Source organism: Onychomys torridus, chromosome 3 (genome assembly GCF_903995425.1).
Source record: "Onychomys torridus chromosome 3, mOncTor1.1, whole genome shotgun sequence".
Taxonomy (NCBI): Eukaryota; Metazoa; Chordata; class Mammalia; order Rodentia; family Cricetidae; genus Onychomys; species Onychomys torridus.
The window spans coordinates 39,968,611-39,982,548 of record NC_050445.1 but is presented as its reverse complement, the minus strand read 5'-3'; the positions used below and the strand labels follow the sequence as shown (position 1 = coordinate 39,982,548).

Below are 13,938 nucleotides of genomic sequence, written 5' to 3'. Positions count from 1 at the left end.
GCTACACAGAGAAACCCTGTCTTGAAAAAGGAAAGGCAACAATATAACTTAGTTAGGCACTTAATTAATTATTTAATCATTAATTAATTAATTAATTAATGATTCATTAATTAATTGGTTTTTCGAGACAGGGTTTCTCTGTGTAGCTTTGCGCCTTTTCTGGAACTCACTTGGTAGAGCAGGCTGGCCTCGAACTCACAGAGATCCGCCTGCCTCTGCCTCCCAAGTTCTGGGATTAAAGGCGTGCGCCACCACCGCCCGGCAGGCACTTTATTTTATACATGAGTGCTTTACCTGCGTGTATATATATGCAGCATTTGCATGCCTGGTACAGTCGGAGGTCAGGAGAAGGCAGCAGACCCTAGGAACTGCAGAGACAAATGGCTGTGAGTCACCATTCAGCTGCTGAAACAGAACCCAGGTCCCCTGGAAGAGCAGCCAGTACTCTTAATCACTGAGCCATCTCTCCAGGCCCCTAAAAAACTATATGAAAACTATATGCTATATGAAATACACTCTGAATTTAAACATTAATTACCAACATTAAAATGCAAAATAACTTTTAAGCATTAATTGTATAGCAAAAATGGGTACTATTGAGTTAAATAAAACCCTAATTTAATCTTTAAAAGAAAACAATGTAACCCTAAGCCAGAGATGGTAGTGCACGCCTTTAATGCCAGCACTCAGGAGAAAGAGGCAGGTGAATCTCTAAGAGTTGGAGGCCAGCCTGGTCTACAGAGCAAATTCCAAGACAGCCAAAGCCATACAGAGAAACCCTATCTCAAACAACCAAAACCAAAACCAAAACCAACAAAACGTAACCCTTTGAGGAGTGGGGGCTGCACTCCTCGGGGTTGGGTTTTTGTTTGTTTTTTGAGACAGGGTTTCACTGTGTAGCCCTGACTGTCCTGGAACTTGCTCTGTAGACCACGCTGGCCTCAAACTCAAGAGATTTGTTTACCTCTGCCTCCAAAGTGCTGGGATTGTGTGCTACCACCACCTGCAATAGAAAGTTGTGGTTTTCTTGTTATTTGTTTTTTTCTAGACAGGGTTTCTTTCTCTGTGTAGCTTTGCTCCTTTCCTGGAACTCGCTTTGGAGACCAGGCTGGCCTCGAACTCAGAGAGATCCACCTGCCCCTGCCTCCCGAGTGCTGGGATTAAAAGGCGTGTGCCACCACCGCCCGGCTAGAAAGTTTTAATATACTTATGGAGATGGCATTCTATATTTCTGCTCTAGAGAGTGGATTCCCAGTCAATTTTTATTTATTGGTACTAAAGCTTGAACCCAGGGCCTCACCTATATAGGCAGGTAGGTATTCTACCACTGAGCTGCATCTCCTGCCCCTACAGTTGATTTTTCATTTTCTGTCTCTACTAAAGACCTCAGAAACACTAGAGACATTGCCATTGGGGGAAATGGGATGTGTTGGGGTTGAAGTCCTGACTCTCAGATCTGGACCAAGCCTATGGAGCAGATACCTGGGCAGGTCAGCCATGGTTGGGTCCTGGATGGCAGAAGGTTCCAGTGGGTACTGGGCCAGACTCTACACTTGAAACAGCATGAGCTCAGCAGGCTCACAAAAGCCTGAAGCCCTAGCATCCAGCATGGCACCACTGGCTCTCAGTTATGCCGGCAAGATGGAGGCCTGGTCTACTCATTGGCGTACTGTGGATATTGCTCTGTATAAATAAAGTTCTGATTGGCCAGTGGCCAGGCAGGAAGTATAGGCGGGACAAGAGAGTAGAGAATTCTGGGAAGTAGAAGGCTGGGGAGAGACACCGCCAGCTGCCGCCATGAGAAGCAACATGTAAAGACACTGGTAAGCCACAAGCCATGTGGCAAAGTATAGATAAGCAGAAATGGGTTAATTTAAGATAGAAAAAGTAGATAACAAGAAGCCTGCCACAGCCATACAGTTTGTAAACAATGTAAGTTTCTATGTGCTTTCTTGGTTGGGTCTGAGCGACTGTGGGACTGGTGGGTAAGAGAGATTTGTCCTGACTGGGCCAGGCAGGAAAACTCTAACTACAAATGGCGCCCAACGTGGGGCAAGAGTTTCCACCTAAAACCTAAAAAAAAAAGATTCTAAAACAGAGCTAAAAACAGCTTCCTAATTGTTTCTCTCAAGTTAGCGGCAGCCTGCCGGTTTGAGCTACTATGGCGGGTTCCTGGCGTGTGTGTCTGACCTGCAGTGTGGCGGGAATGAGGAGTCTACAAGCGGCACTTTACTCTGCTGCATGGTGGATTTAGCCTTTGCTAGTTTAAAAAAAGAAAAAAAGTTTCTGGGCTATGCACTACTTTGATAGAACTGCTTCTGATAGTTGATGGTACGCATGGCTCCAGACCCAGAGCTGGCGGTAAACTGTAACTGCCGCCATGTTGGGAAGCAGAGGTGGGTGGAGCCAGCAGCCACAGCAGCGTTTCAGTCTTACAAAGATGGATATTACACAGAGAATCTGGTTTATGTTGTCTTTGGGATTTTTAACTACAGAAAAAGATTTGATCATAAAAGCTGTTGAGTTAAACAAATATGTAAATTTTAAAGATAGCTTGACTTCAAAATTTGGATATAAGGATATGTTGCTTTGGAAAAGAGTCTCTGCTTTTGTTTCCACAGAAAGCCAGAGGCTGTGGATTTGTTCCAGATTAAGATACATCAGGTTTGATCAGCCAAGACCACCTGAAAGGTCTCCAATGACACCATGGCCCAGATGATCCAACATCCAGAATGGTTTCAAGGCAACTGGCTCAGAGGTTCACCCTAATGGACTACTCCATAATCCTAAAATTTTCTTTGTGTCCCCATAAGATGCAGCGCCCCCCTCCAGCAGAAAGTAGTAAGAGAAACTACACCCACATTCCCAAAATTATCAAGCTGGCTTTAGAGATGGAATTGGCTTACTCCTTCTCAAAACCCAGACATATTGCTAAAAGAAAAGGTTAAGAGATTCTTATGTCCCAAATCAGAAGAGCCCTCTGGTGTGGGACAGAGAAAAACCAATATTTTTCTTTAAAGCAGGTTGATTAAAAATGTGATCTCTTTCTAAAGAAGAAAAGGGGATATGATATAGATATAATAGGATGAAAGGGTAGATTAATGAACTTAATTCTAAAGAGCAACAACTTGTTTTAAATGTTTTACATTGGTATAGATTTTAGTCTATTGATACAAACTTAATTTTGTTATACTGTGTATATATTTCTACTCATGTTTAAGGTATTATGTTTGTATAGCTCATTTTAAATTGTAATGGATAATTAAAAATAGATTAATAATTAATCATCTGTGATAATCATACTCATAGCCATGTTAGTTAAGTCTTCTGGGTATACATAGACATATTTTAGATAGATAGGTAATCTTCAAATACTTCAAAGACCTTCAGAATATGGCATTTAAAATATTTTTAAAATTTAGACTTTCTGGACAGTGAGACATGTCTGCTCCTGGCAACACCGATTTACTTCAGAGACAACGATGGGCATTGAAGACACTTCATATCTTATCTTCACCTTGGCAAAAATAGCCATTTAGGCAAGAAACTGTTCTTGCCTGGACTGCTTGATTAACTGGACATGCAGGACCCATAGAAAGGTGACTACTAAACTTTGCTTGAAAAAATGGTCCTTCAGGTTCCTGCTTCGCAGAGGAAACTGTCAGACATTCTACAGGACACTAAAAAAAGTGACCAAGACTCTAGCCCTGTGGGCTGAAGACAAATGCCCCAACTTTATAAAGGAACATTAGGTGACTGTCCAGGCTGCCAGCTGTCTCTGTCTACTCTTGCAAGACTCCCGAAAAATGCTTACATCCTTCTCCCGGTTCTCAGGTAATATTATATCCTCCTGAGGTCTTTGATGTGGTTGAAGACTAGATAGTTATAATTTCCTCAGTTATGATAAAAGATTAGTTAGATATAAAACCTTAGACTCACAAATATAAGATAGATAGGATATCTTCTTTAATATTGTAACTGTAATTCTTGCTTGATAATTGTTTTGTTATATGTAATTGTACTATGTAAAAGTTAAAACCTTCCTTAAAAAAAAAGAAAAGGGGAAGTACTGTGGATATTGCTCTGTATAAATAAAGTTCTGATTGGCCAGTGGCCAGGCAGGAAGTATAGGCGGGACAAGAGAGTAGAGAATTCTGGGAAGTAGAAGGCTGGGGAGAGACACCGCCAGCTGCCGCCATGAGAAGCAACATGTAAAGACACTGGTAAGCCACAAGCCATGTGGCAAAGTATAGATAAGCAGAAATGGGTTAATTTAAGATAGAAAAAGTAGATAACAAGAAGCCTGCCACAGCCATACAGTTTGTAAACAATGTAAGTTTCTATGTGCTTTCTTGGTTGGGTCTGAGCGACTGTGGGACTGGTGGGTAAGAGAGATTTGTCCTGACTGGGCCAGGCAGGAAAACTCTAACTACATTGGCGTGCTCACAATGGAATCTCAGCGGGTAGAGCTTTCTGTATCCGGGGCTCAATCTTCCTAATGATGTAGTCCTTTAATATGTCATGGTGACCCTCAATCATAAATTATTTCATCGCTACTTAACCACTGAAATTTTGCTACTATTAGGAATCATAATGTAGGGTTGGGGATTTAGCTCAGTGGTAGAATCATAATGTAAGTACCCATGTTATCCGATGCTCTTAGGTAACCCCTAAAGGGGTCAACAATCCACAGGGTGAGGAGAGAAGACATTATGGCAAGGCATGTTTTTCTTTTTTATTTTTATTTTATTTGAGCTGAGGATCGAACCCAGGGCCTTGCACTTGCTAGGCAAGCGCTCTACCACTGAGCTAAATCCCCAACCCAAGGCATGTTTTTCTGATGCTATCAGCACAGAACTCTTTTGCAATCTGAAGAAGGGTTTCTTGGTTTATTTTTGCTTTGCTTTGTTGAGACAGGGTCTCACTATACCTCCTAGCTGGCCCTGGAACGCTTCATATACAGCAGGATGGCTTTGGGCTGAGCTCCACCTGCTTCTTCCTACTGAATGAACTGGATCATTGAAGGTATGTACCACCATGCCCGGCCCAGAGGGGCATCTTTAAAAAGGATCTTTCTGCTTTAATCCCAGCACTCAGGAGACAGAGGCAGAGAGACAAGAGCTCTGTGAGTTCGAGGCCAACCTGGTCTACAGAGCTAGTTCCAGGGTAGACAAAACTGTTAAACAGAGAAACCCTATCTCAAAAACAAAAACAACAAAATCCCCATCATTCCACCCTTTCAAACACATGCCTGTGGTGGTCTTCATCCACAAAAAACAGAGGCCAGGTTGCCTGCAGGAGCTGGGGCTGTCTGCCTTATGCTGGTTAGCCAAGGTGACAAGGTCCTACAAAGGCCACCTAGCATTCTCTCCTGATTAAGGACAATAGGGCTCTCCAAGTGCAGACCGGTCCCTGCCACTTTTCATGGCCTCACACAAGGTTTTGGGAGCCACATCCTGAGCCCCAGTGAGTACTTAGGAACCAGGAAGTGCCATTGTTTAAAACTATTCATCACCACAAACAGCCTGAACTAGGGAAACACTCCTTTGAGGTAAATCCAAAGGGTTATAGCTCTGGGGATCAGGCCTCAGCCATAATGGACTGTCTTCATCAAGGCGGCTGTTTGTTGGCTCTGGGAATTGTCCGGGTCCTAAGCCTTTTCTTCCTTCTCTGGTGGGAAGGTCACCCCAAGATCCATTGTCTGCTGGCCCTCAGTTGGTGAGAGAAATTGTCAAGTGCAACTTCTGGGCCCACAGCTTTCTAGACGCCATGCTTCAGAACCCTCCCACCCCATCTCCTGGAAAAGGGGCAGTGCCTTAGGCAAGCAGCGCCAAGCTATTGCCCCCCCAGGGTGTGAGATGCTGACAGATCATTAGGTGGAGAGGACAGTGGACTTCTCCTGGGGCTGTGACCCATATTCCCCTGTTCAAAAAGGGGCGCTGTGAACTCTAAAAGCCTTTTGGGTCTAAATAAACCTGTATTCAAGTCTTGGTTTTCCAAGCGGAGGATCCCACAGCAGCCTTCCTGAATATTGGTGGTAATTGCTTCAGTTTGCATGGAGCTCTGTCAGTGTCAAGGCACTAGAGACTCTCGTTAATGAAGGGCCTGTGGTGTGCAGGAGCTAATTGAGTAGCCCAGCTCCTTAAAGGACTAGAACTCAACAGCTCCAGTCCTTTGGGTAAGGGGTCAGTGAGGACCACTTGCTCAACTATTGTGTTTCAGAGCACTGGAGGAAGCCGTGCCTGGAGGGTGCCTTTCCCTATTCAAGGAGGGCTGTTCTAGGTATCTGCTGCCACCCCCGCCCCCTGACAGGCAGATATGAAGGTGGCCTCCTGGAGCGGGTTATCCCTATGCCCAGGAAACAAAACCCTTGTCCCGGATCTTCTCAGTGAGGTCAGAAACTGGACAGCACCGCCACCTGGTGTCTGGTTAGGGTAGTGTTAGGTTCCCCAGACGGGGAAGAGGTAGCACTGGGCTCACAAAGGCAGGCTCCTGTCCAGACACTCATCATTAAGTTCAGACTAACTGCACATCCTCATCAGGCGAGTCTACAGGATACAGGCGGCTAGGCACACAGGATAATGAGGGCCTCCAGGACACAGGGCTTGCCCGAGATGGCTTTGTAGGGAGGAGGGCTCTGATGAACACACCTCCGCCAGCTGTCTGAGGTCGGGTTCTTTCCGTTATTCCTGCCTGAGGGTGACACACTCCCTTACTGATTCCTGTCCTCTGTCTTGTTGGATGTGTGTGGGCAGCTATTGATCAAGTTCAGCCATTTGCCAAGGTATATACACATTTTATTTAAAAAAGTTTACAGTTTTCATTATACACAACTATTAAGAGGTTATAGGAGGCATTTGTCCAGGTGACAGACATGCCCACTAGATCATCACAATGCAAGGAAGGTGGAAGGAAGGAGACGGGGCAGGGAGGGAAGCGGTCAAAAGCTTAGATTTCAATTAAGGGCTGCTGAGTCCCTTTATCTCTTCAAGTATCACACAATGTGTACCAAGTACAATCAGTAATTAAAGGCCATTTCTTCCCACGCCCACAGCCAAGTAACTGCTAACCAAGAGCCATGGCCATTCCTCAGGTGAGTGGGAAGCTGTACACCCATGACCCTAAAGGGCCTTCACTCCATCCAATCCCTAAAGAGCTGGCCAAGGTGTTCAGTGGCCAAAGGAAGATGAACATGGATTCACAAGTCCAAAGAAATGCAGTTCTTTGTGCCCAATCAGAAACAAGTTGGTTTTTCACTCAGCAAGGCTATGACCCAATCAAAAGTGAAGAAAACAAAGTAAAACCCTTTGCTAACTTGTAAATTGCTTCACTTTTCTGAGTCACGAAAACAGGGGCCACGTATCATTTAAAATCCAATACCAGTTCTCAGCAACCTGACCTAGAGACTAGACTGGAGACTAGACTGGCAGAGGCTCTGTCATGATTCTCAGCCACCCTAAAAGTGGCCTAGGAAACGTAAGTATCAGGTCAAGGCCAACTAGAACTTCGGGGAGCCCTTTCCAGGACACAGTTCCTCTGAGAAGACGCACTCCTCAGGAGCCTAGATCAGCCGTTGGCAATTGACAAAAACTTTAGTGCTGGAGAGTTGTGGCAACTTCTGAGAACTCTCCCGTTAACAGGAAATGCTGGTTGAAGCTGCACAGTCCTCTTGAGGAAGCCACGTGGAGACTGCTGACAAGAAATGTCAGGTGCCAGGGTCTCTGCTGGCAACCACAGAACACAGCCCACTGGCCCCAGTGCTGGGCTTCTGGGGGCAGAGGGACACGGCAGGTCTGGGCTGCCAGGCAGCAGCCACTTTGCTTGTCGGGGTTTGGCAAGAGATCCAGTCATCTGAATGGGTCCAAGAAAGGCTTGCACTGGTAAACTACACAGTAGGCCCTCCAAAATGTAAGTACAAAGGGTGGGCAAATGCCAGCGACAGCCTGGACTTACTGCTCCCCCTCCAAAGGAGCTCAGGAGCCCCTTGGGAGTTAGGAGGGACACCCACAGCCAACTAAAGAGGGTTTCGGTGCCCAAACAGCAGACTCATCTACTTACTGTGGAGACCTGGAGCCCTCAGAGTCACAGCCAGGCTTTATTTCTGGTCCTTTGCCCCTATGGGTATGGTATGGTCTAGTCCTACCTCACCAAGGAGTAAGGAAGGGCCAGAAAGATTGCGAAGTCAACTTCCTAGCAGTCAATGCCTAGAGAGCAGCAACGTGCACAGAGCCAGACCTGGCACCAGGAAGTTGAGGGTAGAGTGATTTGGGGACAGCATGACCCGCCAGTACTGCAGTGATTCACCATTCACCCGGATGGACCTTCTGCCCTGCGGCCTTGAGCCCTGGGCTCCACGTGGGCATTCTGCATGGTCAGCTGTGTATTCCTGTTGCTCTGCATGGGAGGGAGTGATGTGTCTTCAATATAGAAAAGGGGATTCTGGGGAGGGTCGGAGCAGCAGCTGCTCACACCCATTCCCTAAACTTGACTCTGTTATGCTTTGTTGGATTTTTGTTTTGTTTTGTATTTCTTTCAACAAGATCAAAAACAATTATCAGGATCTTTTTTTTTTTTTTTTTTGGAAAGGTAATTAGAATACTATTCTTATACAGTATTGAAAAAATACAATTTTTTATTGTTTGAACTCAATCACCACCCAGCACGTCAAGCCTACCCTAAGTAGCACCTACAGTAAAGGTCAGGGCATGAGCAAACTGCCAGTCCTCAGGGGAAGCAGGGCGGAGGCGCCAGCAGAGACCCTCCTTCCCCAACAGAAGACAGCATGTCAGGTAAGCACGGCGTACACACGACACAGCGTTTGACAACTGCTGAAGCCACCTTCCAACAGGCAGGACCTGAGGGGACAGCCAGAGAACCGACCACAGCCCACAGAACTGCGGTTTCCCCAAAGAAAACCTTTTGCTTCATGCCCGTAATTAACATAAGTAAATTATTTGTCTTTTTATTTAGGAAAATAATCATGCTAAAAGTTGTACTTTATATAGATTTTCAAAGAAAAACTGATTGTGCTTTCTGAATTAAAAAAGAGAGGTGTCTCCCAACCTCACTGACTTAAACCCTGTGGAATACAGCACTTCTACACTAGAAACACATCGAAAGAAAAGTTAGTCCAGTGGGACATTCAAATGTCTTCAGAAGGTCTTAGGATTGGCTACTCCTACTGCTCAGGTTTGGACAAAAAGAATACAGAGCTGCTGCTGTCTAAACTGTCTTCAAATCCCTTCCAGAGTCAGATGGAAGCTGCTGGACACTCTGGGCGGCAGGCTTCCAGCTGTCTGACTTGCTGTTCCGGCAGAGGGAGAAAGTGTCCTCTCTCCCAGCACCTGCCTCCCTCCGTCTGGTTCACACCTTCTCCCTAGCCGGTCATAGAAGAAAGTGGTGCTTCCCCACCTCAACAACTTGTTTCAATTATTACCCATGTTAAACTGAGGATGGTGTGGGTCTCATATGCCCACATCCCTCTCCCATAAGCGGTCGGCAACTGGGCGCTGCCACAAGCAGCTGCCAGAGAGAAAAAAAGACAAAAAACTAAGACTGGAGTTCCAAGGATCGCCGGCACAGGGCCTCCAGGCCAGTCTTCCTCCACCTGACGGTCCACCTGAGTGCCTCGTCCAGGGAGGAGACTGTCTCCTGGTAGGTAAAATTCAATCTGTAACCTGTCTAAGTTCAATTCACACAAATAAAAAATAAAAAGGAACAAAAGAAAAGAAGAACACCAAACAAAAACTGCTTCCAGTTTTTGCCGCTCAGCCCAGGGCGTGGTCTCCAATGGGCCCAGCACTGGGAACAGATCTAACTCCATCTCCCACTTCTCTCCTCCAGTCCTGTTCTCTCAAAAAACGTTCTGGATGACGAGCTGCACCCCAAGAAAAAGATTTATGTTCAGAAACACTTTCAATAGTTCTTCAGAGCAAAACCAATGTGGTTGCAGGTCTGGGAGCACAGAGGACAGGGATCTACCTAGAAAAATGCTCTTATATCTGAGTAAAAAAAAAAGTCTCTAAGTCTCACTTCTCATCCACCTCCCTGTCTCCCACTGCTCCTCAGAAAGGGCCACGGAGGACGTGGAGCAGCTGGTGTGTACATGGCTAGCTTCGCACGCTCCCAAGCTTGTCTCTTCCTCTCAACCTTCCCTTCCACTCTCGAAATGCACTGTTCTCTCTTCATCCAAGAGCTGGTAGATTTGGTTTTTTTCTTTGGAACCATCAATAAAAAGAAGCAACCTTTTCCTGTTCGTTTTACTCCTGTTGACCTATCAGAGCGGCAATTTCTTGATAGTTCAGTGGCACACAGGCTGACTTGGCCAAATGGACTTATGAATGCATGCATTCAGACCGCATATTGCTACCAAAATGGAATGTGGGAATATGCTATGCACCTCAGGTTGAGAAATGACCAAGAAATCAAGATCTAAAGGGTGATATATAATATATATATATCAATGCTATTATTCATAAAAACCTTGTTTAGTAATAAAAAAAATTGCTTTGTTTAAATATGAATATTATAGTCTGCTTCTCATGGTTAGGAAATAATAGTCTTTCTGAAAAGCAGGTGCTTCTCTACTACAACTCCATGTCCTGGGCCTCATCTTCCGAAAAGTCAGACATAGAACTCTCCGAAGAGCTGTCTCCAGTGCCCTCTTCCTGCTCCTTCAGGGCCTCCTCCGTTGCATACTTCTGGATATACTCTGCATAGGGAAGGGGAGGGAAAAAAACAGAGTGAGTTCAGCGACCCCCAAGGTACAAACTCCCTGCTCTACCAGGGTAAGGGTTGTTATGATAACTAAAAGCCAAGGGGATTCCAAAGGGAGGTGACTAGTGTGGGGTGAACTGGACAAGCCCCACTTTTGACTCTCCATGTTATAAAGTGATGACTTTCCCAGGTACAACAGGACTAGTGATGACTCCACAGAGGTTCTCAGGACACCCGTCCTCCTGACCCGCAGCTCTGTAATTACAGCTAGCCCAGGTCTGCTGCTGCAGACTCTCGAGATGCTGACCGCTGGGGTTTGGAAGCAGACAGTAATAATGGTCTCAGTGCGCTCATCAGGAACACACTGCTATGTGGAGGCTGAGGGGTAGCCAAGTGGTTCTGCCATGCATTATTCTCGTCAAGATCTATGCTTCAAGAGCCTAGGCCAATGTGCTGGCTGAAAACAAATTCAAGATGTTCTGAACAGAGAAAAACGTTGTTCCTAAAAGCACACTCTGTTGCTAGGAGGTGGTGGTGCACGCCTTTAGTCACAACACTCAGGAGGCAGAGGCAGGTAGATCTCTGTGAGTTCCAAGTAAGCCTGGTCTACAGAGTGAGTTCCAGGACAGCCAGGACTACACAAAGAAACCCTGTCTTAAAAAAACAAAAACAAAATACACCGAGTAAACTCCCTATGCATATAAGGAAGGGCGGCTTGTGGGAAACCTATTAGGACACAAAATGTCCCTCATGTCCCCAGGCTGTCTTTTTCTATGGAACTGTAGGAGCTGCTATCAGGAGGTAGACCAAAGCCCACATGGGCTTGCCAGAGCGGGGAAACACCAGCACGGAGCCCAGGCGGAAAACTCCCCGTGCATGTGTGTTCCCTCCCCTTCAGTCTGCACTGTGACAGAGCATAGCCCAGGGCAGCATGGAACCTGCTATGCATGCCCCACACTGGCTTAAAACTGTCTGAGTGCCGGGTGGTGGTGGCACACACCTTTAGTCCCAACATTTGGAGACAAAGGCAGGCAGATCTCTGTGAGTTTGAGGCCAGCCTGGTCTACAGAGGGAGTTCCGGCACAGCCAAGGCTACACAGAGAAACCTTGTCTTGAAAAACCAAACCAAAAGGTACATGTTAGAATAAGAAAAATGTTGAATTTTATATATATATATGGGAGCATGCAGGTGTTCAAAGCGGCCAGGTGTAGCTAATGTTAGAGTTACAGGTGGTTGTGAGGTACTGATGTGGTACTGGGAACTGAACTGGGGTTCTCTGAAAGAGCACCCAGTGCTACTAACCATGGAGCCACTTCCAGCCCAGAGGTTTTATCCTGATTCATAGCTGGCATTCTCTTTCCCTTCATAGAAGCTGCTACGTCTGTCACACCATCTTTAAGATACTCAAAGAAACAAATGTCTATGAAGCATTTACTAAGACAGGCTTTTCAGAAGGTAAAGAAATTAAGAACATCGTCACTGATGGGAGGACACAGACACAGAGGGTGGGGCTGCACCATGACGGGAAGTGGATGAAGGCTCAGGGAAGCAGTTACAGCCACGTAAGCCCCCACAATGTCAACTCTGTACAGGACAGTCCATTTAAATCTTAGTGTCACCAAAATTGTGTGGCTGGGCTATGAAAACAACATTAACTTTTCTTTTCTTTTTCTTTTTGAGAAAGGGTTTCTCTGTAGCCCTGGCTGTCCTGGAACTCACTCTGTAGACCAGGCTGGCCTTGAACTCAGAGATCCATTTGTGTCTGCCTCCCAAGTGCTGGGTTTAAAGGTGTGCGCCACCACTGCCCAGCGTGAGTGTGAGTGTGAATGTGAGTGTGTGTGTGTGTGTGTGTGTGTGTGTTTTAAATCAGAGTTCCATGTAGTCCAGGCTGACTTCAAAATCTCTACATATCTAAGGACAACCCTGAATTTATGACCTCCCTGACTCAAACTCCCCAGGTATGGGCCACCATACTTAGTTTATGCAGTGCTGGGTTTTATGTATGCTAAGCAATTACTCTATCAACTATGCCCCAAGCTGGCCTTAAAAAAAAAAAAAAAAAAAGCAACAAGACCAAAACTGAAGAAAATGAGGCAGAATGTTAGAGTCCCTGTTTTTTGTTTTTTGTTTTCCTGGAGTTGAGGACCGAACCCAGGGCCTTGTGCTTGCTAGGCAAACACTCTACCACTGAGCTAAATCCCCAACCCGAGAGGCTTTGGTGAGTACACATAGATCAAGAAATTCTGTTTTTCTGACAGTGGTTCTCAACCTGTGGGTCACTACTCTCACAGGGGTTGAATATTAGATATCCTGCATAGCAGACATTTACATTACAATTCACAACAGTAGCAAAATTACAGTTATAAGTAGCAATGAAAATAATTTTACGGTCAGGGGTCACCACACCATAAGGAACTGTACTGAAGGACTACAGCTTTAGGAAGTGTGAGAACTACTGTTCTATAAGTTAGTTTCTCAGGACTAACAGAGGGCGTGAATACACTCCAGTACCTGGAACTCCTCCAACTAGACAGTCACAGAATGAAGAATCAATCAGAAGAGGAAGAAAAAGAGGTGGATTACCCAGCACTGAAGAGTCCTGGCAGGATGGTGTGTGCAAACCTGCATCTGCATGGAGGCCAGAGGCTGATGTCAGGCCTCCTTTTTAATTGTTCTTCACTTTTTTTGAGGCATGGTCTCTCACTGACCTTGGCTAGGCCAGTTGGTGAGCTCCACAGAGCCTCCTGTGACTTTGTTTATGCTATCAAGGCAAGCACCTGAATGACTGAGCTATCTCCCAGGCACTAGCAAAGGTGTTTTTTTGAGATGGGGTCTCTCTATGCAGCCCTGGCTGTCCTCCAACTCAAGAGATCTACTTGCCTTTGAAAGCCTCCTGAGTGGGAGTGGGCCACCAGGCCGGGTTTACTAGCCAAGGTTTTGAGCAGGGAAGCTACCTATCTTTAGACAATGCCAAGGATACAAGGGTACCTACCCATTTCCACAGGCTGCTTAGTTTCCAACCTTGTTTTCAAACCTGCCGTTTTTTTTTTTTTTAGAGATTTACTTTTATTTTTAATCATGTGGATATGGGTATGTCTGTGTGTCTGCCATACATGTGGGGGTACCCGAGGAGGCTGGAGACGTTGGATATTTTGGAGCTAAAGTTCCAGGCACTTGTGATCTGTTGGACATTGGTACTGGGAACTGAAATCAGACCCTCT

At 45.8% G+C, this 13,938-nt stretch overlaps 1 protein-coding gene across 2 annotated transcripts in view; it reads right to left on the bottom strand.

Annotated features, from left to right (window-relative positions):
* Window positions 1-6,780: 6,780 nt before the first annotated feature.
* Ube2h (ubiquitin conjugating enzyme E2 H) overlaps window positions 6,781-13,938 on the bottom strand; it is a 102,738-nt gene continuing 95,580 nt past the window's right edge. For both annotated transcript variants that reach the window (XM_036181344.1, XM_036181345.1), the window contains one exon: window positions 6,781-10,711. In XM_036181344.1, coding sequence (XP_036037237.1) covers window positions 10,587-10,711 — 125 coding nt within the window. In that variant the 3' untranslated portion in view covers window positions 6,781-10,586. The remainder of the gene's footprint in view (window positions 10,712-13,938) is intronic.